The following is a 25,624-nucleotide window of genomic DNA, read 5'->3' on the forward strand; positions in this document are numbered from 1 at the left end:
AGTTTGCCTTTCAACAAACGATTCACTCTCCAACGCCCGAGTTACCAACCACGCAAACATCTGTTGTCAATTTTTAAATTTTTGTTTTGATTATATGCCTCCTTATCGAATGACACTCCTACACGAACACCAATTAATTGAGATCAAAGTATCAGATTAGCCCCAATAAATAAAATTAAATTAAAGTTTAATCTTGATATGCACTCCTCCCTTTGCCCAACGATGTTGAAACCGCGGAGCATCTTTTTACCAAATACACTTTGACAAATTGTGTTTGGAACCACTAGCATAGATCCACACCTTGCAACAAGATCGAACATTTTATAATTGCAAGTTATTTGTTAACAGGGTTTAAATTATTAATGGGTGTGTGAAATGACTTATAAAATTGAATATTTAATAAGTAAGTGAAATAAATGGTTATGATTAATAGAAATGACGAGCAGTCGAGACTAAAGTTTTAGAGTTTTTGAAAGATGGGTGATTATTATATTTAATTGGAAATCCTTTGAGTTGTAGTGGTTAAATACGAGCATATGTTATAGAGAAATATATATATGGGACAATACCGCAATCTCGTTCAGATAAATGGTATGACCTCTACACATCAAAATCCGGAATCGACAAGCGCTAAATCAGGTTTCATATCATCAATCCATTGAACTCGATTAAGTAAAAATAAACATGCTATTGTGAGGTCAAATCGTTAGATTTGTGGTTAAATATATTACAGCACTTTTTAATTTGTGTACCTGACGACAATAGTCCAATACTAAGAGATGCTTACCAACTTTTACCATAGTGAAAGTATATTATATAATGAACTAATGCTGTAAGATTTTTTGAAATTCCAACTAGTTAGGAATGTTATGAGCCACATGCTGAATAATGGTCTAAAAACTGAAAAAGGACATTCTTCTTTTACAATCAATCAATCAATAATATATATCGTGACTTATGAGTGTTTCAGTTTCATATTCGCTATCAAACTTCTCATCCATATATTTTCCTAGTACGTTTAGCTTCGTTTAGTAATCTATGAATAGACATTTATTTCCATCTTTTTAACATCACATGCCATGATGGTAGCAATTTAGGATGACCCCCTGCTATCAGACTGGTAGAATTAAATTGCCTTTGGCATGCAAAATATAAGAGATGGAAACATGACGCTTTTCGTGGGACCAAGCCCTATGTTGGACAAACATCGTGTGTTGCAAAAAAGCACTGAGTGAGATCGAGATTGTATTCTTCTCGATCCCAAATGGATGTCTTATACTTGTATCTTCGTGGTTTTTATAACTATACGAATTGCTTCTACAGGTTTCAAAAGCCAATTGTAACGTGTGAGCCACGATTCTAATCTATACCTAGTAAAATATAAGATTGCAAAAGACGGATGATATCAATGATGGAAATGGGGTCCACGGTTACCCCATCTCCATCATAATATCGGCCCTAATAAAAGAGTCTTAAATTGTGTGACAGAAGTTGTCACTTTGATAACAAACAAGCATATCATAAAAGGCCTAAAAAGTCCATGAATTGGTAACTAAAACTAAAAGTGTTTGATGCTTGCATTCGATGATATCCGATTATGAGCTTACATAAAGTACCATTAATAATAACTATATGTCTAAATAGGCCTGCATATGCATGGATGTGAAAGAGATCATGATGCCATGGGATCCCTCCCAGCTGAGCTGATATATAGTACATTTTGCATAATATATATCAATAAGTGAACAAGTACAGATGTAGATGCATAAAGCACATACACATCCTCAAAGTACAATGGTGAAATGCCTGCCAAGTATAACAATTGGAATATTGGACCACAGAAGTCACCACATTCACTAAAGATTATTACTGTATATGACAAGAAAAAAAAAAAGGCAAATGAAAAAATCCTACCATTGATATAAAGAAAGTAAAAAACAACAGTAATAATGGGATTTCATATATGGATTCATGCTAATGTCAGTCACCATGAAATCTTTTCTCAAGTACATGAAATATTATATTTATTTTTCATCAGTTTAGTATCATAGAGTACACGGTAACTTTCAGGTCTACTAGCATATCGCGACCCCACCCCAAAATGCTTTGTGAGGCTATTGTGGAGGACTTTTGCTAGAAACAGGTGGAGGGTTCGATTCTGTTCCCAACTCCACAAGGGTTACCCAAAGACAGGTGCTCCCTGAGACTGGTCCTTAGATTGATAAGAGTCAATCGGGTCCAACGAGCCACAGGGTCAGGGTTTCTACGCTAATCTAAACCCTTTTGCTAGATAGAACACAACTACCAATAATAACTTTCTAAACTATTTAGCATCAGCATTATGGAAGTTAAGGTGGGGAAAGAGGAATCATCTTATCTATCTATCCCCCACCTCCATCAAATTATGTCTCATTTTTCTGGTCCTATATGCATGTGTAAGGTGGAGAGCAAAGCGTAAAAGGGGGCACATTTCACATACCATCCCAACGATTTTCAAAATATGTATAGAGGATCACCAACAGTTACTCATGTGAAGATACTTACTGTTAGCCAACCTGGTTGTGGACCATTTGACTATATAGATGATGCTTGTCATGGCAGTAGCAAACCGCCACGGTGTATTTATGGTGACAAGTCATATATTGACTGTCGAACATGGAGTCATGCACAATCATATAAAATCTTCAGTACACATTACCACTACAAATAACATCAATACCCAAACCCACTAGTGTGTGGGGAGAGGTCAGATTCAGATTATTTTGCCCTACCGAAAGGTATAGAGATGCAACATTAATACTTGGGTGCAAATTTGATATTTAAAACACCACTGTAATACATACTTACAGTATATAATCTAATAAAGTAACTTAAAAGCAAATATACATATTATAACTGTAAGGTTTCGTATCTAGAATAAATTTTAACTTAAAAGCAAATTTTAGCTCATTGTCACAATAAATTCAGGGCTAAAATTTCATATCCAAAGCAATATTTATTGCTCTTGAGTAAATAACATTTTCGTGATTTTTCTTAGATTTTCAGAAGGGGACAGCCAAGGTGGATCTAAATGGTCCTTGAGCACTTTATCTGATAAGGACTTAAAGCTATATATGCTTGTAATTTAACTTTCACCAAATGTCAAAAGAACTTATAGCTACATTAGTTTAAAGGGTATACAAAAGTTCCCCCTTTGTACCACAAACTTGCAACATTTGATCTAAGTGTATAATAGGAGATCTTTGGCAGGGCTTAATCTAAGTAGCCTATCAAACAAGAAGCTGCGGGTTCAACTCACAACTGAGATATAGATATAGGACGATTCTGTGAGTCTTCGTCTTTCGAAGAATGTATAATGACTTTAACTAAGTTGAGAATTTGAGATATAGGTGTACTATATCAATGTACTGTAATCACACGAATGGAATAACACATCTGACTGGAGGTTGAGAACTTTCCAAAAACATAAAATGTTTCAATTTTCAGAGGACATCCTAAGTGCCAAAAAGTATTGTTTCCTCACAAAAAGTCTCAGGGTTAGAATCATGTCCTAGGAAAATATCTTGAGTGTGACAAGGGAAATTGCTAGAACCGGCCATTGGAGGAAAAAACCAAGTTAGGTCGCTGCAACTGAGTAAAAAAAAATGACTCGACATCCCCGGGTAACCCTAACAAGGAAAACCTTCTCCGTTTTACCATTTATCCTAAACCAGAAATTGCAATTTCCTTGGTACCAGAAAGCATAGTGAATGCACCTTTCCTCAAAAATGAAGCACCGTGAGCTGATAATTCTAGTATAAATGTTAATAATGTCTCCATTAACAACGGTTTTGCTAGGGATGCCACACCCAGAGTTAGATTTTATGTGGTAAGATAAACATGGCAACTTGTGATCTACATATTTAGTGTTTGGTTGATAATCATGTTAGCCCATAAAAACAAGACGATAATCATTTCCACACGTGATTGTTTATACGGAGTGTTTTTGCTAATCCAGAATATATGAAGAGAAAAAGGACCCAATGTGGGGAAGTGGATGCAACTTGTGTGGTACAATTGAGTAAAAAGATTTCTAAATTGCAATTAGTGGTTGGTGCAGGGTATCATTCCTCTTTCAGTGCATATAAAGGATATAAAGTATAAACTATCGAATCAATCATTCTAAGGAAGTCCTAAACCAATACTCAAATTCTAGCAATGCCTAAAAGATTTGAGACCAAAAAGGCACAAAAAGAGTGAGATCATTAGAGATGATTCTTTCTATCTAACTAACTATATCATGAGAGTTGTTACGACGGGATGTAATTGGAAGTTGTAATATCTCTTCCATGATGTATAAGAAGCAATAATAATCAACTTTTCTACAGGCCTATTGAAAGTTTGATTGGTGACGATTGATTAATCATTATCATAGGTTGTAACCAAATCCACATGTATGGTTTTCAATTTGAGTGTGATAACAGCACTTTAGGTTGAGATAACATATTACCATTAGTGTGATTGTCAACTAATCATGTGCTGAGAGAGTATAATATGAACGTGACACAAGTAAACGAATAACAGAATAGTATTATGGGTTCCATTTAAATTTATGAGATGAATTATGAAATGATGAATAATTGAAAGAAGAACATAGTGCCTCAGAAATACAAAGCAAGATAGACATGTTCAAGGAAAACTGCAAACTCGAGTGTGTCATGGTAAATGAACATGTTATTAGAATATATAAATGTTCATAACGTGTATGCATGTTCCTATAACATGTTATGAACATAGAAAGCAGATAGGATGTACATAGACAGGATGCTATTAGAACTTTGTGAATCAAGTGGTGCCTGATACTATAAATAGGGGTGTTTTTATCCTTAGATGCCAATCAAGTAAAAGTATCTCAGAGTGAACATGGTAAAAATTTGTCTGCTTACTTTGACATGGACTCGAACCCAACTCTCAACTTCTTCATCACTTTAAGCCATTTGTGCTACTTAACAACAGGATAATGTGACATGTTTTCATTATTAAATGCAATTTCTAAAGTGGTCCTTGATTGAAATAAACAAGACATACTTATTATGTAAACACATTGCTTAAGCTTCACATTGTTCATGCTCTGAAACTAAAGGTTGTCACATGTTGCAGCCCGTAACGCACCAACATAACACATTGATAAAAAAGATGGTATCCAAAACATGTATATGTCATGTGTTAATGTAAATTAATCTCAATAATCTTCACATTTTCTAAAATATATTCTTAGCTTCTAAAAGTATCTGTCTCTTTTTCTTTGACATTTATGGCATCCCCCACTACCTTTTAACTACTATAAAACCATGACAAATTCTTTATAAACATTGACAACTTTCTCCCTCCATTCTAGCATCACTTTTTATGCATGAAAACATCAATATCTTGCATCAAATCTAACATTTCCATCATATACAAGCAAATGATGTCGGATTATGCTCATATTAAACCTTTAGTTCCAACGGTAAGAACTTTTTATTCGTGAGGCTTCTTCACCTTTTTAATCAAGTTATATAGTTTTTATGTTATTGATTTGTGTAGGTCATGGCGGAAATGAAGATCATGACAGCCATAGGCTTCCCACTCTTCACCACAGGGTTAGTGAGTTATTTAAAAAACATGATTGCGGTTGCATGCATGGGAAAGCTAGGAAGCCTTGAGCTAGCTGGTGGTGCACTAGCAATAGGGTTTACTAACATTACTGGCTACTCGGTTCTATCAGGGCTCGCTATGGGGATGGAGCCACTTTGCAGCCAGGCTTATGGTTCAAGAAACTTACATTTGGTTACTCAAACCCTACAAAGAACCATCCTCATGTTATTATTTGCATCGCTGCCGATTGGTATTCTATGGGTTAACCTGGAGCCACTGATGCTTAAACTACACCAGGACCCCGAGATAACACACATAGCTAGTCTATATAGTCAGTATGCTGCACCTGATCTTATAGTTAGCAGCCTTTTGAACCCGCTGCGTATTTTTTTCAGAACCAAAGGAAAAACATGGCCATTGATGTGGTGCACTTTACTGGCAACACTGCTACATTTTCCAGTCACCAACACTTTAGCCTTCAAACTTCACCTTGGGGTTAGAGGGGTTGCACTCTCAACCTTTCTAACCAATATGAACACATTGGGTTTGCTTCTTGGCTACATGTTTTTTTCTCATACCCCCAAGTCTGAACCAATGTCTGAACCAGAGTCAACACCTATAGCTATAGAAAGCGGTTCAGTGAGGGATGGATGGAGTGTACTGATTCAGCTTGCTATCTCTAGTTGTTTAGCTGTTATTCTAGAGTGGTGGTGGTATGAGTTGATGACGGTTCTAGCTGGATATCTTCATAAACCTCATATAGCCCTAGCTACGTCAGCTATAGTGATTCAAACAACGTCTTTATTATACACATTGCCAGCAGCACTTAGCATGTCAATATCAACTCGGGTTGGAAATGAACTTGGAGCAGGAGAACCGGGCCGAGCCCATCTGGCAACACTAGTCGCGGTCGGGCTAGCACTTGTAACTTCAGTCTTCGGGTTGTTAGCGATTATGTTAGGAAGAGAAGCATGGGGAAAAGTGTTCACGCATGATGGTGATGTTTTGAAATTAACAGTAGCTGCTCTGCCCATAATTGGAGTATGTGAACTGGCTAATTGCCCACAAACCACGTGTTCTGGGGTTCTACGTGGAAGTGCAAGACCGTCCATTGGTGCAAGAATTAATTTGTGCTCCTTTTACTTGGTGGGTACACCAGTAGCTATAATCTTAGCTTTTGTGTTTAAATTAGGATTTTTGGGGTTATGTTATGGGCTTTTAGCAGCACAGGTGGTATGTGTACTCTCGATCATGACTGTAATATACAGGACAGATTGGGAGAAAGAATCAGCAGACGCAAGACGGTTGGTGGGAATGGAAAGAAGCAGTGAATGCACTTATGAGGATCGGATTATGGAATGCGAGCAAGGAGTTGGGTTTATTTAAAATGCAAATCTTGAGCAGTTAATACACATTAATGTACAAAGAATTTGGTATTGGGTGACCGAGTAAATGATATATTTTTATATATTTCTTAAGTCATATGACATACAGTATGTACTGTGAAAATGATATCTGCTTTATGTTTCGGTCTTTTCACATTCACTAGTACAACTAAAGAAAGAAAAAAGGTTTCCTTTTGCATAAGTACATAACTTATGGTGTTACTGAAAAGGCAGGTCCAGATGTTTTCTACCCATTACTATCACGATAAAATGAATACACTAAAACAAACAGGCTAATGGCAGCTTAAGTGATCAAAAGAATAGAAGGGGACATGTACAGAGATGACCACAACTAGACAAATAAAGAGAAACGAAAAACTAAAGAATACAGATGTCACGTTAAAGCATAAATGGACTGTCTACAGACGGGTAAAAGATTTGCTTAACTAAGTAGGTAAAAATTGGAATGGTTTAGAACTATTATGCATTACGATACTAAATAAATTCCTACTGTCTAAGGCTAGTTGGTATTTAAATAACTATAAATCCTATTGAGTTTCATCTCTTCATAATGTATGTCTCTGACTAGTTTGAAATTCACATTTCCATATATATAACTGAGAAAACTGAAGCCTTAAAACAAAAATGGATGGTAATTGTTTCAAGAATGTGCGCGCAGTTCGATAAGGGAATTTAAATCAGGTTCAAAAGAATAACCTTAGATGGTCTCGAAAAGATGACAAGAAGCCAATTGTGATCATATAAAGCGGGAGTTTAATTATATGATCAGAATCAGAACATTACTTAGAATAAACATGAGCATATATATAGTACAATGTAAATAATAATCTAATAGATACCAATCATCTCCGACTTAACAGCCAAAACCAACAGAAATCAGAGTACTAGGACTTGGAAATATAAAGTATTTAACCTCTAGTAGATAATGTACATTTTCTAGTGGTAGATGAGAACCAACATAATAATACTGAAAGATGTCATGTACCTTTGACTTGACTTTTGAGGGGTTTGGCAAATGGAGCCTGGAAAAAGATGCATACAGATAGCAAGTCACTGGTAATATATACTGTAGTATAGATGTTAATGTTAATGATAAGGCGTTCAACAACAAGTAAATGTCATATGTTTTGCTAATATAATGACCTAAAAGGTTTGTTAAAAAACCATTTACTCTGTATCTGAGGAATATGGACTGTCTTGTATTCCTTACCGGCTTACCGCAGTACCGCACAGATGAGAAAGTAGCCTATTGCCCTATTCAGGACTGAGCCCACACAAAACTATTTGGCCCAACAAAACAATAACTATTTTGAGCCTTGCTGACTTGCTTAACTAGACTCTATGTAAAAGTTTATTCTATAGTCATTAAGACATTAAGTTATGTGATATTTAGTCAAAGTTAGGGACTGATTTATACTCGTATCTATATTCTATTATTTATATATATATATATATATATATATATATATATATATATATAAAAGTTCTATGATGGTGGTGGAAAAAAACAGCGCATTCTTTACGCTTTATCGGTATGTACTTAATAGACGTAATTAGCTTCCTTTAGAATATTTAATGTGCAAATGATGAACAGGTGATTTGTTAGGGTTAATCATTGTGTTGCTGTAAATTGAATTGTTATTATATGTATGAGTGTATATGTATGTAGTAATTGTAATTGTTATCAATATTGATTGCATTAATAATGATTCGTATATGATTTTTTTGAATGGCTAATGATTTGTATATGTAATAGCTTTGTCATTTCATTTGTAATGTAATAGTAGTTACTAGATTCTTAATCAATAGCTTTAACATTTATGATCATCATAATAATGATATAGGATTAAGTAGCAGGAGAATGAAGGATCAACATTTAAATGTAAGTTAATCCATTAGGTTTTGGAGTTAATTGGAGACGGTCCTTCTCCCCATGAAAAATCAAGATACAATGCAACAATCTATACGATTTTATTTTTCTTCTTAAATGAAGCTTCTGTTTTTTCTTCCTTCTAAATCTTCTTAAAGAAATTTTCTTCTAATACTAACCCTAAATCTTTTTCAATTTTCATTGCAGTTTCTTGTAACCAATTTGCCTCAGCAATTGATTAATCATAGGCTATGGTAAGTAAGTTCTGTGTTTATTCAACTGTATATATATAATACATTAATACATCTTTAATCTATCATGAAATCATATCTGGTTTAATACTGAAGGTATTCACATGTTGATATAGGGTTATATAGAAATTAAATGGGTTTATTTCATATTTGATATTGCTGCCATTGTAGAAAAAGTTAAAGCTAATCATCCATCCTCCTGTGTTTCCAGGCTTCACTAAAGCATCAAAACTAAAAACTGTCTCATCTCTACACCTACTGCTTTTAATGGAGAAGTAATTATCTTATTCTCTACCTTTCTTCATTTTGTTATTTCTTAATCATAGATCTTTCATGACTCTGCTCCTAATTTCTTTGTTGTGTTTGGTATAGGGTTATATAGAAATTTATTCTTTGTATTTTATTTCTATCTATTTGCATAAAAATAAAAAAAAAATTTTGGTTTTTGTTCAATTATAGGATGTGAGCTTCGCTTGAATACGATGAGGTAATTATGAGAATGATAGAACAATAAACGAAATTTGTTAGTTTACAATTCTTTAACAACTAAGGTAATTATTTGTTTGGTGTTACAAAATACCTATACATTTTGTTACTGTCGATTTTTTTAATAATTAGTTTCAAGATAACAATGTGATTTGACAAGTTCATAAAACGCAAGAAGCAAATCATTGAGTGCTTTAGCTGTTATATATTTTAAAAGGTTATTTTTTTCATTGTTCTATGTGTGTGTGTGTTTGTGATATGAATTAGTAGTATTGATCATATTGTCTTTTGGGTAATTATCGAGATGAATATTTTTATGCATGCAAGTTTGATCCCATTCAAAGTGGGATTGCAGGAATTGGATAAGTCAAATGCCGTGTTGGAGGAGTTCCAACGGATGAACCGATTCAAAAAGTATGATTCGTTGCTCAAGCTACTGGGGACATTGCATTTGCATACCCTTTTCACTTCAATTTTTTTTATTGTACAGGTGATGATTGTGTATATTTCATCTAGATAACACGCATGTGTTTCATAAAACTTAATCATCTGATTTTTTTTTTCTTAATTATGAAGAGTACTTTGAAATCACCTCCCTCAAAAGAAGTCACAATGAAGAAAGCTTCAAGAATTGCAATTTTAGTTACTACTGTTTTTTACCTATGTTGTGGGGGATTTGGTTATGCAGCCTTTAGGAACTCGACTCCTGGTAAAATGTTGAGCGGGTTTGGATTTTATGAGCCATGTTGTCTTATTGACTTTTCTGATGCAGGCCCTTTTCTTCACTTAGCTGGAGGACATCAAGTAAACTCTTCTATTACATGAACTGATTATCTAAATTGTTTCTATCCTATATGCATGGAAATGTACTGGTCTGGTCAAAACCGGCAATTTTGGTACATATTAAAATGATCATGATGAGGTTTTATGCATTATATGATAAACTTTGGGTGGCTTTCGAGTGTCAACTGTTTGCCTGTTTGACCCGTCTAATGCTCATTATCTTTCGCCAAAGCTTTTGTTAGTCCATCCAAATATAAATGTATACTGTACGGGAGAGTGAACCAATTAGTAAGTACTCAGCACCACAAGTTGGAGGCTTGCCCTCTTAGTCCAGAGACCGGTCATTCTTTCAGCAGGTACATCCATATTATGGCCGAAATTGCCACCTCTTATAATTACCAATGCATCTTTTGTGGTTCTTTGAACCAATTAGGAAGTCTTTAGAGACCGGTAAGTTAGAAAGGGTGTATCGGACACGAATCGGTTATGATGAGCGTTTGCACAGCTTGCAGAGAAACTATAAGCCATGTCAATTTTTGGTTATAAGTATTGAAAATAAAAATGATGTATTTTTAGGTGATAGGTCGAAATAGTATCAGTTAACATATTGCACATTTAACATTTTATATATTGAATTTGTTGCAGATTTTTAATATTGGTACAGGTATTTGTGTAACCTCTGCATTCTCTAGGATTGTTCGTAGTAGGATCAACGGAGGATTCAGCACAAAAAAAAACAAACACTAAAAGCTATGCGAATGAAAGCTTCACCGGAGGCAACAACTCAAAATGGTGGGAGTGATCTTTCAACTTTTAGTCTATCCAACCCTCTACTTGAATTCACATCTAACCCCGACAGTCAGGTACACACGTTTGCTTAAAGATTCAACTATTAGACGGACCCAATGGCCGCATATTCTCAAAACATGCAGTAAGGTCAGCCCTCAAATCTTACAAGACTATTATCAACGCCTCAAAGTAACCCCGAGGGTGTCCTTTAGAAGTAGTTACAAGTAATATGAAGGTACATGAGTTGGAGTTACGCATGCTGCCTTTATGGAGGCTTATGGTTAAAAATCTCATATCCACCCGAGTGCCCGACAATACTTTAGACCCTTTCTACAAATTAAAAATACTCACACTCCAACGAAAACTATATGACCACATAAAGGAAAATATGAATCACACATTACTTCTATCTATCGTACTCTTGGTTCGAGTATTTGGCTTTTACAAAGAAGTAACCTTTTTTTTTGAACAACTTTCATAAAATTACTCTTGCGAGTTTGTGCACCAATCGTTAGGTATGTTTCTTTAATGCATATTTTCTAGACTATATCTATAGTAGATCCTGACTCCATCAGATATGTCTGTTTATGTATGTATATCTAAAATATTAATAAAAGATGAGAAACACAATATATATGACTGGAGAGTTTGGACTCAATCTTGGTTATGGGGTATTGAAAGATGAGAAACACTATACATGGTTGGAGAGCTCTTGAGTAATTACATGGCTGGAGTGTTCACCCGGTAGAAGAAAAGCCACAATATTAATTATAACACAATTAACACCCAACCCTATTATATATGAAATCATTATTGTTCAAAAAGAAAAAAAAATCGTTAGGGGATGATATGTCCATTTATATGCATATTCCCATATCGTTTCTAAGACGTTTTAAGCTTAATTATGTGTAAATTATATGTATATTCGATGCTTTGATGGTGTTGTTAGTGATTTCAGGCTTAGAACAGGTAAAATGGTTAGAAACAGCTTTTGGAAGACTAGAAGATGCATTAGGATGGTTCGTGGACGCATACTAGTGAAGACGGAATGAAAACTACAAGTTTTGGCTGAAAACAGGGCAGGTGCGTCGCACCATGTAAAGAGGTGCGGAGCATTTTCTACTCAGAAACTTGGAAGATGTTGGAAAGCAGGGAGGTGTGACGCACCAACCCTGTGGTGCGTCGCATAACGGGCAGATTTAAATTTGGTAACAAGGCCAGGTGCGCCGCACCTGAAGCTTGGTGCGTCGCACCTGTAGGTCGGTTTGTGAAGACCTCTTGAAAACTCTATAAATACAAGACCATAACCCTCCCATTCGACACATAATCACTTCTAGTCGACTTTAGGGTTCTTTGGGGTTATTCTCGGCAGCTTTTTCGTCCATCAAGGTCTAGGGGTTGTTCGTGAGCTTCAAAGCATTCGGTTGTCGATTTTCTTAGCGTTTACTTGTTTTCTACACATTGGTACAATATGTTCTTCTATAGTTTTACTCTTTGTGCTTTGTTTTTGATTATGAGTAGCTAAATAATTCGTCATCCACTGAGATGAAGTGATACATTGAATAATGGTTGCATAAATCTTTTGAATTCAAGTTGATTTGATTTAACGTTGTGTCGTAATCTTAGCTTATTAATTCTTTGTCATTTAACTCTCAATTGCGGATAGTTTTTGCATAACTTCAGTGGTAACTAGGTTGTGTAGAAGGTATTTTGATTGCTGGTTAGAAGCAATTGTTTCTATGACGGGTACGGTAGGAAGTAATTGATGGTTAATAAGGGTTAACGGGTTAATGGTTGGGTACAGTCAATAGACATAATTGTTATCTAAATAACCAAAACAATTAATTGGCTAGGAAAGTTATGAAAGGCGTCTTAAGGTACCGGTCTTAGTAATGAAACTAGTTAATTAAGGGAATTTAATAAAGTAACGAACTTGACGGGTACGGAGTGAGTCTTTGTTAGTTCTCCGTTATAAAATCAACATATTTGAATTGGTTCTTTAAATATATGCAACCTAAATAATGTGTATCATGGAGTCGAAGTGGATGATCTTCTCATCCTATTTGATTTAAAACAAATCTCTTTTCGATAAATTCTTCGGAATTTCTCACTCTTTCAATCTAACTAACTTTCAATTTAAAATCAAGATGACGTGGTGTCTTTAAAAACCAAACTCTTTCTAAATTACTTAAAACTCGCTAACTCTTATTAGTCTCCGTGGAACGAACCTTTACTTACTTTAATCTATATTACATACGAACGGGTCCACTGCCCGATTGTGTGTGGTAAACGATTCGGAGTATTTATAGGATTTTAATTTAACTAGATTTTCACACATCAGGGGACTAGAGTGGTATACAAAAATTTATCAACTCTTCCAAATCCAACCAATAATATTTATCTACTTCATTTTACCTTTTCAACTCTCCCAACCTCTTTTACTGGCATTTCATAAAATTCTCAAACCTCCCAAATTTTTTTTTTTCTTTTCTAAATAAATAAAAACATAACATTATATATATAACAATCCTAATTTTAACTACTACAGTGGCGGCTCATAACGGGCTTGGTTGGCTTTCAACTGGCTTGGTTGGGTAAGGTTAATTGACATTTTAGTCCCTTTATCTTCTACAACTTTCAGGGTGTTTTCTTCTTTATCTTTCTTTCAGGCTCTCTCCAACCCTATTCTGCTGTTTCTCTTCATCTGCATCACTTTTCTCTTCATCAATAAAACATAAAAATCGATACACACAAAAAAGGTAGCATCTCCAGTCACCAACATACAAATAAAACATATAAATAACCGTCGCCGCCGGATGCCACCGGCAGAAACCAACCTTATCCAGATCTATAATCCCGGCGGCCATACACCACCACCAACAACACTTACGCTGACCAACAGATCATAATGTTTGATCAACACCGTCGAACACCACCCTCATCAGGATGACCAAATACCACCGCCAAGACCGCCGCTCATAAACAGCCTCTTCTGGATCTTAAACCGGTTGCCAAATACCACCGCCAACAACGCCCGACTTTCACCACCACCCACGACACCAACCTCATTGGGATCTATAACCCCGGTAGCCAAACACCGCCACACCTTTAAAACAACATCCATATGCAGAATGACCAACAACAATGAATCTGTGTAATGTAACATTATGTATGGTGATAAGAAAACAAAACAAATATATTGTGATTTTAATATATTATATATGTTGCTTCATAAAATTCCTGCGAGAAAACGGTGGGATGAGATTGTGAAGAAAGTCGAAAATGTTGGTCGATAAACTATAGAATATAAGAGAAGGGCAAGGATACTTTGTGCTGACAGAAAACAAAATGGTGGGTGGCGGCCTGTTGGGTTGCATAGGTGGTGGACTGGTGCTATTCTTATCTTGTGGACATATTTGTGTTACTCACCTAACAAAACTGTTTTACAAATTGCAAGTGTCTACATGCTTAAAGGATTTATATTTATATTTATATAATACAACCAAAGTCTTTTCTATGGGCTAAAAATATGTACACAAATTCGAAGAATTTAAAGTTTTAATCACACACATAAGACTAAATTTGTCAACCATTTTACGTCACAATACTCTATATTTATACTTTGTTAAAAATAAAAGTTGTGATAAAACGTATTTAAGACAAATGTTGGATAATTCGGTCTTAACAACAACTAAAATGAAAAAACCTGAACGAAAACAATGGTTGGTGATTTCCATATAATCTGTGTTTGAGTTTCCGTCTCAACCCCGGGCGAAGCCGGGGTATACAACTAGTTTTAAACATAACATTTTACTATAAACATTAATTAAATTATAGAAAAAATTAAAACAAATATATTTAAATTTAGTAACATATAGAAAAACTAACTAAATCTGTAGGGATTGTCTTGTAAATATATAATACTATAGGGCTGTTTTGTAAATATCAATACTACAAACAAAAAAAGAAAGAAAGGGAAGCTGTTACTTCTTCTTCATATACGATATATACACACACAGAGTGTATATATATATTGCAGTTTTTTCTTTCTTTTTTTAAAGGTTGTTTTATTGGAAGGTGAAGACAAAAAAAAGGTCACAACAGCTGGTCCTCACCTCTCTTCCGATTTTATGGGCAGCGGTTTCCCATACTTACACCCAACCTGCTCCACCATAAAATTGAGTTTGGCGGCAGTGTACCCGCCGGCTTGGTATCATGAAATCACCAAACCGGCCACCACTCCTTACTCCCTTAGAGCCGACTCTTGACAACTCCAACCATGTAAAACCTGAAATATCATAAACGATCATCATTACCATAAAGCCATATATTTTTATTCACAATAAGTATCCTTTCATTCATAATGCATTCACTCCCATATCATTATGAAGATATACGAACAAACACACCAATATGTAACTATCATTCCCATATTAATTATCGAAAATTCAAAGCAAGCAAATTGAACCCAGGTGAAGGAGAATCGGAAATATGAAGTCGTTTTTTGAATACACTTTTGCTAAGACTTATGTAGTCATCATTCGATTTTGTTCATCTTTAATATAGGTTTGAATGATGCGTGATATTCTATCGTAACATCTTTTGATATCCTACTACATTATTATGAACTATGTAACCCTGTTGCATGTACTTCTGCAAAGTTTACAAAAATGCAATCCATGTTTCTATAAAACCCTCAAAATAAGAAACGTACAAAACAATCCGTAAAGCCCAGTCGTGTAACGCACGGGCTTTCTCTCTAGTTTATTATGCTAATATACAGTAAAAGGTTATAATGGTAAGATACTTAAAAGTTAAAACTTTAAGCTTTATCAGGGAAAGATCATATTCTATTTTCCAAATGTAGTTTTGGCATTTCACACGAAGTCCGTGTACAAAGGGAAACCTTTTACATAACTTTGAGTATATGTCAAGGGGCTGTAAAAGAAACTTTATCATCTCAACCGTGTATACAGTATACTTCAACTTTGTTACCAAAGCAACTCTCTTGTCTTAATGTTCACAAGATATAGCTTAAGGTAACAACCATAGCCATAATTAAGCTTTACTAACGAAAAGGTTAGACAGATTTATTAAGCCATGTGACAAAATTAATCACAATTTCTTGTCGTTTCCTCGGTGATTCCCTGGCGTATGATGCTGATCCAGAAATAAGTATATACAAGCTATGCGATATCTATCTTAGTTTTAACATTTGATTGTCAAAACTTCTCTGGGGTGGAGAAAACATCCAGTTAATACATGGTATCTATAACGTTTGTCCAAAATCCTTTTCTTATTATATAAATTTTTTTTCAGAAATTATAAACTCACTTCATAATGGACATGCATTTCTGATTATATCTCAAATCGAACAGGTTATTCATTAATGTCTGAAGCCTCGAAGGTAATAATACCAGAAGAAATATAGAAGACAATAGAAGGTATTATAAATGCATTCAAACACAATGATAAACCCACACGAATATACAATATCACAAGCATATTCAGCTTCTATTGGATTTTCGGATACATACATGTCCAAGCAGCAGCAGTACTAAAACATGCTCAACCAGATTTGAACAGCAGCACTGCCTTCGATTCCAGATAGAAATAGACAAAGTGGTTCGTCTCATGAGTCACATAAGATCCTGAAAGAGAAAGCCACAAAATTATGTTACCTGTGGATATCATGTAGACATGTACAGTCGCTCACATACATACATATAAATAACACAAAAAATGACATCCAAGGAGCAAACCATAAGAAAACTTAAAATCGTATTGCCTAAGAAAGTGAAAAGGGGGGAGAAAATCAGAAAGTGAAAAGGGGTAGAAAATCGGAAAAATATTGTATTCTCAAGTTCTTATTAGAAGGGGAGCTAGAAGAACGGAGGAATATGGGTATTTTATATTCAAAAGCATCGTTCCAATTTGTGATCATTCAAAAAGAAAGAACCCCCCCCCCCCCCCCCCTTCTTTCCATATTATCTCTCCCATGGAAAATGGAGAACACATCTAAGGATGATGTGTGAATAACCGCTTTCTAAGCACCATGATAATACTAAATCTTGAAAAATACTAAAAGACATGAAAAGTAAAAGTGCTTACGTGTAAGTGGAGGAATAGGCAATCACTAATTTGGATGAAGTACAAAATCCTTAAAGCAATTTACCACATAATATGAAATGGTAAAGCAAGAGTGGATCCATGTATGCCATCAGCTAATCACTTTCCAAAGTTATTTGTTTGGAGGTCAAATTGGAGTAGAACTTTGTCAAGACCTCACTTTCCTAACTAATAAGTCATTTGGCCTCTAACATTAAACCAAACTAAATGAGCCTTTTGGATTGCCATTCCATGCTATATTAACATCATAATTCTTTGTTCCAACTTTCCTATAAATTTACAAGAAATCAACAATAACTCTTTACCTTTAATCTTATATGGACACACATCATAACTTTAAGGTATATCAAACTACAATACCTTTAATGTCATAAACAAATTTTTCGCAAATTCAATTTGATCAGCTACATTTCATTGTCTTTGACCATTCCAAAGTATGTTGGTGACTAACTAGAGGCCCAAAAACAAAGAGAAAATATGTACAAACGAGATAGGCTGCAATAAGATGGAAGAGCCGGAAAAGGATAGCTTAAAGGAGCTCGGAAATTTGTTAAAAGTGTCGCCATCAATTGTGACTCAGTTCTTTGGACAGACAATTTATATTGCCACTTTATATGCCCACAACCAAAATGTTTATTCTTTCTTATATGTTCTAAATTACATATTTACTTTGGGCACACGAACTAAATTAGATGAATACCATAAATTAGCATGCCTAATAGATTAGTAATGGCAGGGGCAGGGCAGGGCAGGGGCAGGGGCAGGGTCAAGGCCTGAAAAGCTTGACCTTAACTCCAGTGCTGAGCTCATGTACTAGATGTCTTTAGCCAAATTACAAATGATCATAAGCCTGGTTCACCATAATATGTTTTTCAGAGCTAAAAAAAATGTGCTGCAATTTGATTGCAAGGCATTGCCTTTCTGTTGCAAGCATCATTATAAGGATATTTACTAAGGTTCCTACTTGTAAACTAATAGAGTTTAACATCATGCGCATCTACTTCCCTAAACTTGTGTTCTATTTTGTCCTAGACATCATATCATCCCTAAAGCATGTTTGTGTTTTCCTCTTTTGGTTTTTCCATACACCCACCTTTGGTTTTTAGAAACTATGATACGGTATTAAGATTTTAGTAATAGGCGTATTAAGCGGTAAATGATAGATGCAGAACATCAACCAAACTTCCATAATTAACATTTTGTGCAAATATAAACTGCACTTTCAGTATTCAACTCTCACCCATATTCAAAATCAGTTCAAGTACAGACCCCAAAAATAAGTGCATATCAGTCTGCAACAGATACATATTTGATTGAAAGAGGTTTAATGGTGAATATGTAAAAATTGAAAACACTAGACACTATAAGTCTATAACATTTGAGCAGCTGGATGCCGGAAAACTAGACACTGCCACAAAAGGAGTATACTAGAACCAGCTAATACTTGGTATAAGTGTGTAACTATTGGATTGCTAATTGGGTATGTTTATAGTATAGACTATAGAGTCTTATTCTAATTAAAAAGGACTGCAAGCAACTTCTACTTATGCAAAACTACGCCTGACTTAACAAGTAGTTACCCTGTCGCCTGTTAATGGCCAAATGAATCCTGCTACTTGAGGAAGACCCTATCTATCTAGACAACTAGTAGCCATGTTCATACATTGTGCAATAAGGCACTAGGAAAAGATGTTATCGATTAAGACATCCATATTAACAAGAGTACTAGACTAAAATGTTGTTTGAATTACTTCCATATTGTTTTGACGTTTTAACGCTTCATTTCAAGAGCTGTCATTATAATGTAAACCCCACTACTTCGAGCAAATTCTTTTTGGCTCCAGCTTAGTAACCAGAAAAGTCAAATGACTTTGCAGAAAGTTGCATATAGATAACTCAAGCAACAAGGACTATTTTTGACGAATAAAACAAACACGAGGACATCTGAGTGTTTGCATATACACATAAAGGTTTTTGTAAAGTATACCATTAAGCACGTGAGAGTTGAGACACCCAATCCCTATTTGTATAGTTTTCTACAATCTACACTTGCAAACCAAACATGAGAAACATTCAACTCAACACCAAAGTTTTTTCCTACTCCTTTGTGTATATATTGGTCAAGTATAACTGTCACGGGATACCCGGTTAGGCCGTGTAGGAGTACATCTGAGTCAAAAAGACTCACCTTCCCCAGGCAACCTAAATAGAGAAACCTCATCCGTTTATCCGTTTGCATATATTAACACATATATGTGATAATGACTTCGCAATTTACCATCTCAAAGAGTCGAGCAAATCAAATATAAACATAATCCTTACAACAGCATGCATATGTTAATTTAATACAGAGCCTAGAGTGTCAAACTGCCAATTAAAAACATTGGACGAAAACTAATAAAACTCTCTCCACATTGCATCCCTTCTTTTTATATACTTTTTACCCTGACACATATATGCATAAAATAAACTTCTATTCACTGATTCAAACCTAGATCTCCGGCCCTAAATCATATATCTCAAACAATCATTCCAATAAATCACATAATTCTGATATTACTGAAGCTAAACATGAGCTATAATTTTATCATAATATAATATATATACTGACATACTGTATGTAAGTAATCATAATTAATTAATTATATGATAATATCTTCAAAATATATATTTAGTGTAAGGAATATACCGAAGTTTTTGCCGACGATACAGTGCCACGTAGGACCGTGATTCTTATCAAATTCCTTTTTAATCTGTTCCGCTACATCCTTCTCCACACTGCAATTCTCAAACGCCTGTATATACATACACATAAATTATTTACATAATTATATAGATACATATATATAGAGAGAGAGAGAGATTGATATTGATATAAATATATAGATATGATAATTTGATACGGAGTGCAGTAGATGCAACGGGATGGTGACGTCATGCGGATTCAAGTATCGGAAGAAAAACAGTGAATAATACAGTATATTAAAGAAAGAATGTGAGAAAAGGTTACAGCAATGGCGATATTAACGGCTTCAGTTTGCATATCAGGTTTCATATCGGCGCTTTTGATAACAACTTTTCTGGTGCTGGCGGAAGATGCGGTAGTTTTCCGATCATCCGTAACACTTGACGACGGAGATCTCTTCCCCTCTTCACTCATCTTTTTGTCCTGATTGATTGCTTACTCTCTCTGTGTGTATGTGTGAGCAAGTGTGTTTTGAACTGTTTATGTGAAATGACACTTCACCGTAATTTTGAAACTTTACTCGTATTTTCTTTTCTTCTTTTTTAGGCGATTTTATTTTTCATTTTATAACTTTATATCTTAATTTTATTTTAACCACGTTTAATGCTTGAAGTCTTTTTCAAATGAAAAATATTCATTTGATGAAACATATTTAAAAAGAGAAAAAATAGGTAAAGTATTATGTAAAATTTAAGGAGAGTATATGTAAAATTCATGGGCTATGTATATTTATTAAATTTAAAGGTTTAACTTGTAAAATTTTTTAAAGTGACAATAACTAAGCTTAAGTAAAGTTTATTGTACAGATCATTTTCCCTAATTAAAAATACAATATTGCAAGATTAAAAAAAATGAGTTAAATACAAACTGATACACACTAAAGTCTTAAGTAGTCGGATTTCCATTTTTTTTATATAATTTTAATACTTTAATATAGTGTACAGAGTATTAACTAAATGTATATTGTTTGATACAATATCATTTAGTCAAATCATACAAACTTTATTTATCACTGTAAATAAAAAAAATCCAAATCATAATACATGTAGATAAAAATAAAATAAAATAATTTAAGGTATACTAGCGTTGTAACTCTTTATGTGTATCTCTCTCCCTCTCTTAAACAACCATTATAGACATTGTCATACAAAATCGGCGCTCTGCAATCTCGATAGTCATTACTCCTAATATTTAGCTCTGTTTCATTGTCATATAAATTAAAATACATTAACTTTCGTTCGTGTATTAGCATATTTGCATGTGCATATTTTTTATTTTATTTTTAAGTTAGTTTATATTTTAACATGCTGGAGACAATTTTAACTAGTGATTTGTTGGACCTCCAACCCAACCTCATGGAAAATACCTTGAAATAAGAAACTAAATACTTAAATCCGAGACCTTAAAAAAAACTTACCTCCAAAGCCCACATAATAGATTTAGAAAATACACCTGTCAAACTACCAAAGTGCATATTTTAACACCCGAGACCTTGTGCATATTTTTATTTCTATATATATTGCTTTGCTTTTGTTATATAAGGACATTCAAAATATTTTAAATCCAAATGTAAGCAAAATTTTGTTAACAATTGTTGTAGCATATTTATCTTAAAAACTTTCATTCGTATCGTTGTAAATGGAATTATTATGTGCTAGACTACATAAGTGGGAATAAAGAATATATTGAAGTAATAGTGGTATCGTCTTTTTTTTTTTTTTTCTTAATTTAAACTAATCCATGTATAGCATACTGTATATAGTTATAGCTATTTTCTTTCATATTAGAAACACACTTTTTTTACTCATTGTATCTTTAGTTTTCGCACTAACTTTAATATGGTCACATGCAAGGAATAATCTTACACCGATCATTCCATTTTATCTTTTAAGAAAGATGGATTTTCAAAAGTAAGTTTTCTAGATATATACTATCACAAAAGCAAACGTGAAAGCGATATTACTATTTCACGTTTTTTAAGAAAGTCATTCATTTGCTGTATCTCTATATATAGTTTACAGTATTTTGCAGTACTTCAATTACCAACTAACGTAATCTGCAGGCTTTTAGTAAACCACACTATAATGACACAAACATAAAACATACTTCGTATATGTTACAGTCACATATAATTGGACATGAAACATAAAACATATAATTGGGCAGCGTAATTTACCAGTCTAAAATTTTAACTTTATAATTATAATTATTATAATTTATCTTCTTTTTTTCACATAAACTGATATTGGTATCAATATCTTTTATATTTTTATCAAAATATACAAGATACCATGACATATGAAGGGATGGCATATAGACCCGTACCCAATGGGTAAATCCGAAACCCGACATCTTTAAATCGGGTTCGGGTATTCGGGTCTAGGGTCGGATATGGGGGTTATTTTTGTTTTCTTTTCGGGTCCGGGTCCGGGGATGATTTTGTATAAAAACCCGTATACTCGTCTCCTATACCCGAAATCCGCCACGAACCCGTATACCCGACCCATATATATTATATTACATAATAATAATAATAATATGTTTTATATAATAATAATAATAATAATTAAATCTCAGATAGTACCATTATCTTTTTTAAATCGCTTGCTAGACCAATGGTCAGATACATCGTATAACCTCAAAAGCTTCTGACTTGTTTGTATGTCAAAAAGAAATATGAACTACACAAATGTATACACAAATATGAAATTTAACCTAATAACAAAAAAGAAATTACATAAATATTTTAGTAACTAAAGAGATATAAAAACAATAATAATGGTAACGAATCCCCGATTACCCGTGGGAAAAACCGTTACCCGACGGTTAGCAACTAAACGGGGACCCGTCGGGTTTCGGTCCGGGTATGGGATGGGGATTTCAAATCGGGTCCGGGTCCGAAATTGACTAAACCCGGACCATACCCGGCCCGAAGCCACTATTAAATGCACATTTGTTGTAAGTTATTAATAATAAAAAGGAAATGTAATAAAAAAAAGAAAAGTAATACCAATATCAATGTTTTTTTTTTGTTGGAAAAATAGGTTATGAATTAAATATTAATACAGATCAAATCAAATTGTAAATAGTAAAATATGTGGTTACGTAACTTAGGGGGTGTTTGGCCTAGCTTATATTTTTTGGCTTATGCTTATAAATTATAAGTGGCTTTTGGCTTTTTTGCTTTAGGTTTATAAACTCTTATGTAGTGTTTGGCTTTTGAAAGAAAAAAAAAAAAAAAAAGGAAAATATGAAGAAAAGCTAAAAAGCTTTGATTTTTAGCTTATCAAAAAATAGATTATATAAGCTAAAAAATATAAGCTTAAAAACTCATACAAATACTTAAAATGACTTTTTTCTTTCAAGATAAGCAAAAAAACTTATTCAAATAAGCTATGCCAAACACCCCCTTAACTACTTAAGTGGCTTTTCAATTTATACATCATAGCCCCATAGTAATATCCCAGTTTGCAATAATCACACATTAATAGTGGTTGTGGGCTGGGTATGGGCCGGAAATATATGTATGTCAATATGTCATGTAGCCTGTGGGTTAAGAATTGCACCGGGCTAGAATGACTCTTTCTCCAACCATCATAGTATCATACAAATTTATTTTTTTCATTTTTTATTTTTGATCGGCTAAACTCATTAACAAGTTTAATTTAATTTAATTACTTACTCAAAGTAACAAAATAATTTGCTTGGAAATGATTAATCCTCCTAATTATATAGTTAAAAATCTTTCTAACTATGAAATGATGACATGTAAAAAAATGCAAGATTAAAAAAGGAGAAAATGTCACAAATGGTCCATGTGGTTTGTCACATTCGCAATTTGCCCCATGTGCTTTTTTTTCATTGCAACTGGTCCCTGACTTTTTCATTTTCGTTGCCAGAAGCCCCTGGCACTAACTTCTATTACATTTTGCCGTTTAAAGAGGGCATAATTGTCCATTCAAGTTTCACTGCCACTATATTAACTCATGTTTTTGACCTTCTCTTTCATTAAACCCTCAAGTTAAACTTTCTTTAAAAAAAAACCCTAATTTTATTCTCTCTTTCTTCTTCCTTCTTTCCTGATCTACAAACACACGCACAATCAATCATCATGCATTATTTTTCATCTTTCTCTTCCGGTCACAACCCAAAATCCGGCCAAACACACAACTCTAAATCCAGATTCATATTTCTTTCTCTGTAAATCCTTCATCTTCATCCCCGTTTTTAATCATTATCTATAAATCTATTAAGGAGCAACAAATATACTTGTATGTATATCACAAGCCCAACATATTCTATAATCTATCCAAAGTCTAAACCATTGCTAAAAAAGCACGTTAAAAAATACGTACATAATTGCTTACTAGAAGCATATTTTTAGTCTGAGGCATCTTCAAATTGAATATCACAAATCTTCAAATTGTTATTAAATCTAAAACTTATATCCAATGACGATGATGAACTACGTGTCATGTAACAAAGCTACAAACATATGCCCACTTTCATCCACTAAGAATGTCGCAGACACGAAAACGAACAGGTGAAGAATTACAACATATACTCAACACTTATAGCGGAGGGGCCGGTGCTTCTTCCAGCCGTCGGTCCAATCTCCGTTAAAACGCTCTTGTATTGCTTAAACAGTGTTGATTAAAACTCAGAGATAACTTCAAGAATCAAGATTCGATGAACTTTTACAAATGGGTTTTGATTTATGATGAGAAACTTGATTAATCCAATTGGGTTTTGATTGGTAAGTGATTATAGAAAAATGATATTGGGTTTTTGAATGATTAAACTATTAGGGTTTTGCTGAGTGATTAAAGAATCGGAGCTTTTTCTTGTTAACATATATTACTATATTAGATTATAGAAGATAAAGATTAGATAGGTATGTTAGTATGTATATATATAGATCTGGTGTAAAATAAATAGAGATAAAGATTAGATGGATATAGGTATAAATTTATAATATTCCAAATGATTTATTATTACAAATAGTCCTTGTGATTGGTAATAGGACGATTATACCCTCGCGTGGTTCGCACGTGAAGGGTTTTAACGGCGAAATTTAACAGAAGTTAGTGTCAGGGGTTTCTGGCAACGAAAATGAAAAAGTCAGGAACCAGTTGCAACGAAAAAAAGTACAGGGGGCAAATTGCAAATGTGACATACCAGAGGGACCATTTGTGACATTTTCTCTTAAAAAGAAGAATTAGTAAATAACTAAATACCATATGTCAATTTTTTATAATTTTAAAATAAAATTTAGACTAATCTTTATGAATATTTATCATTTTCTATTTAGTCTTAGTCTTAGAAAATGCAGGTAATTATGGTCGGTTGGTGGTCAGCCAACATAATTTGACCCTCTTTTCCATGTTCTCCCTTCCTTTATTTTATTTAGGCGTAAAAGGGAAGGGCATTAGTCGCCGAGAAAGCTAGTGCGCGTAGATCAAAGCTTAGTGGAGAGACCATACATTGGCCAGTTCCAAGGCCAAGTTATCAACAGGAGAAGAGGCAGTGTGGATGGCAGGTTCGATTA

General features: G+C 34.1%; 2 protein-coding genes across 2 annotated transcripts; one reads left to right on the forward strand and one right to left on the reverse strand.

The window, feature by feature from the left end:
• Window positions 1–5,382: 5,382 nt before the first annotated feature.
• On the forward strand, window positions 5,383–7,060 carry LOC122602351 (protein DETOXIFICATION 55). Its single transcript, XM_043775048.1, has 2 exons — window positions 5,383–5,488; window positions 5,566–7,060. The coding sequence occupies exons 1-2, from the start codon at window positions 5,393–5,395 to the stop codon at window positions 7,000–7,002; spliced, it is 1,533 nt and encodes a 510-aa protein (XP_043630983.1). The 5' UTR covers window positions 5,383–5,392; the 3' UTR covers window positions 7,003–7,060.
• A 9,502-nt stretch (window positions 7,061–16,562) lies between these two features.
• LOC122600383 (dynein light chain LC6, flagellar outer arm) lies at window positions 16,563–20,583 on the reverse strand. Its single transcript, XM_043773093.1, has 3 exons — window positions 20,341–20,583; window positions 20,020–20,125; window positions 16,563–16,852 (listed from the first exon to the last, which is right to left on the reverse strand). The coding sequence occupies exons 1-3, from the start codon at window positions 20,488–20,490 to the stop codon at window positions 16,770–16,772; spliced, it is 339 nt and encodes a 112-aa protein (XP_043629028.1). The 5' UTR covers window positions 20,491–20,583; the 3' UTR covers window positions 16,563–16,769.
• Between the last annotated feature and the right edge of the window lie 5,041 nt (window positions 20,584–25,624).

The sequence above is a fragment of the Erigeron canadensis genome, chromosome 5, assembly GCF_010389155.1.
Source record: "Erigeron canadensis isolate Cc75 chromosome 5, C_canadensis_v1, whole genome shotgun sequence".
Taxonomy (NCBI): Eukaryota; Viridiplantae; Streptophyta; class Magnoliopsida; order Asterales; family Asteraceae; genus Erigeron; species Erigeron canadensis.

Excerpts from the sequence above, each read along its gene's own strand:
- LOC122602351 (XM_043775048.1), top strand. The coding sequence starts at position 5,393 with ATGAAAACATCAATATCTTGCATCAAATCTAACATTTCCATCATATAC. Across the intron at positions 5,489-5,565 it reads TTAAACCTTTAGTTCCAACG|GTCATGGCGGAAATGAAGAT; the intron begins GTAAGAACTTTT and ends TGATTTGTGTAG.
- LOC122600383 (XM_043773093.1), bottom strand. The coding sequence starts at position 20,490 with ATGAGTGAAGAGGGGAAGAGATCTCCGTCGTCAAGTGTTACGGATGAT. Across the intron at positions 20,126-20,340 it reads CCGTTAATATCGCCATTGCT|GCGTTTGAGAATTGCAGTGT; the intron begins GTAACCTTTTCT and ends ATGTATATACAG. Across the intron at positions 16,853-20,019 it reads TATCGTCGGCAAAAACTTCG|GATCTTATGTGACTCATGAG; the intron begins GTATATTCCTTA and ends TTTCTCTTTCAG.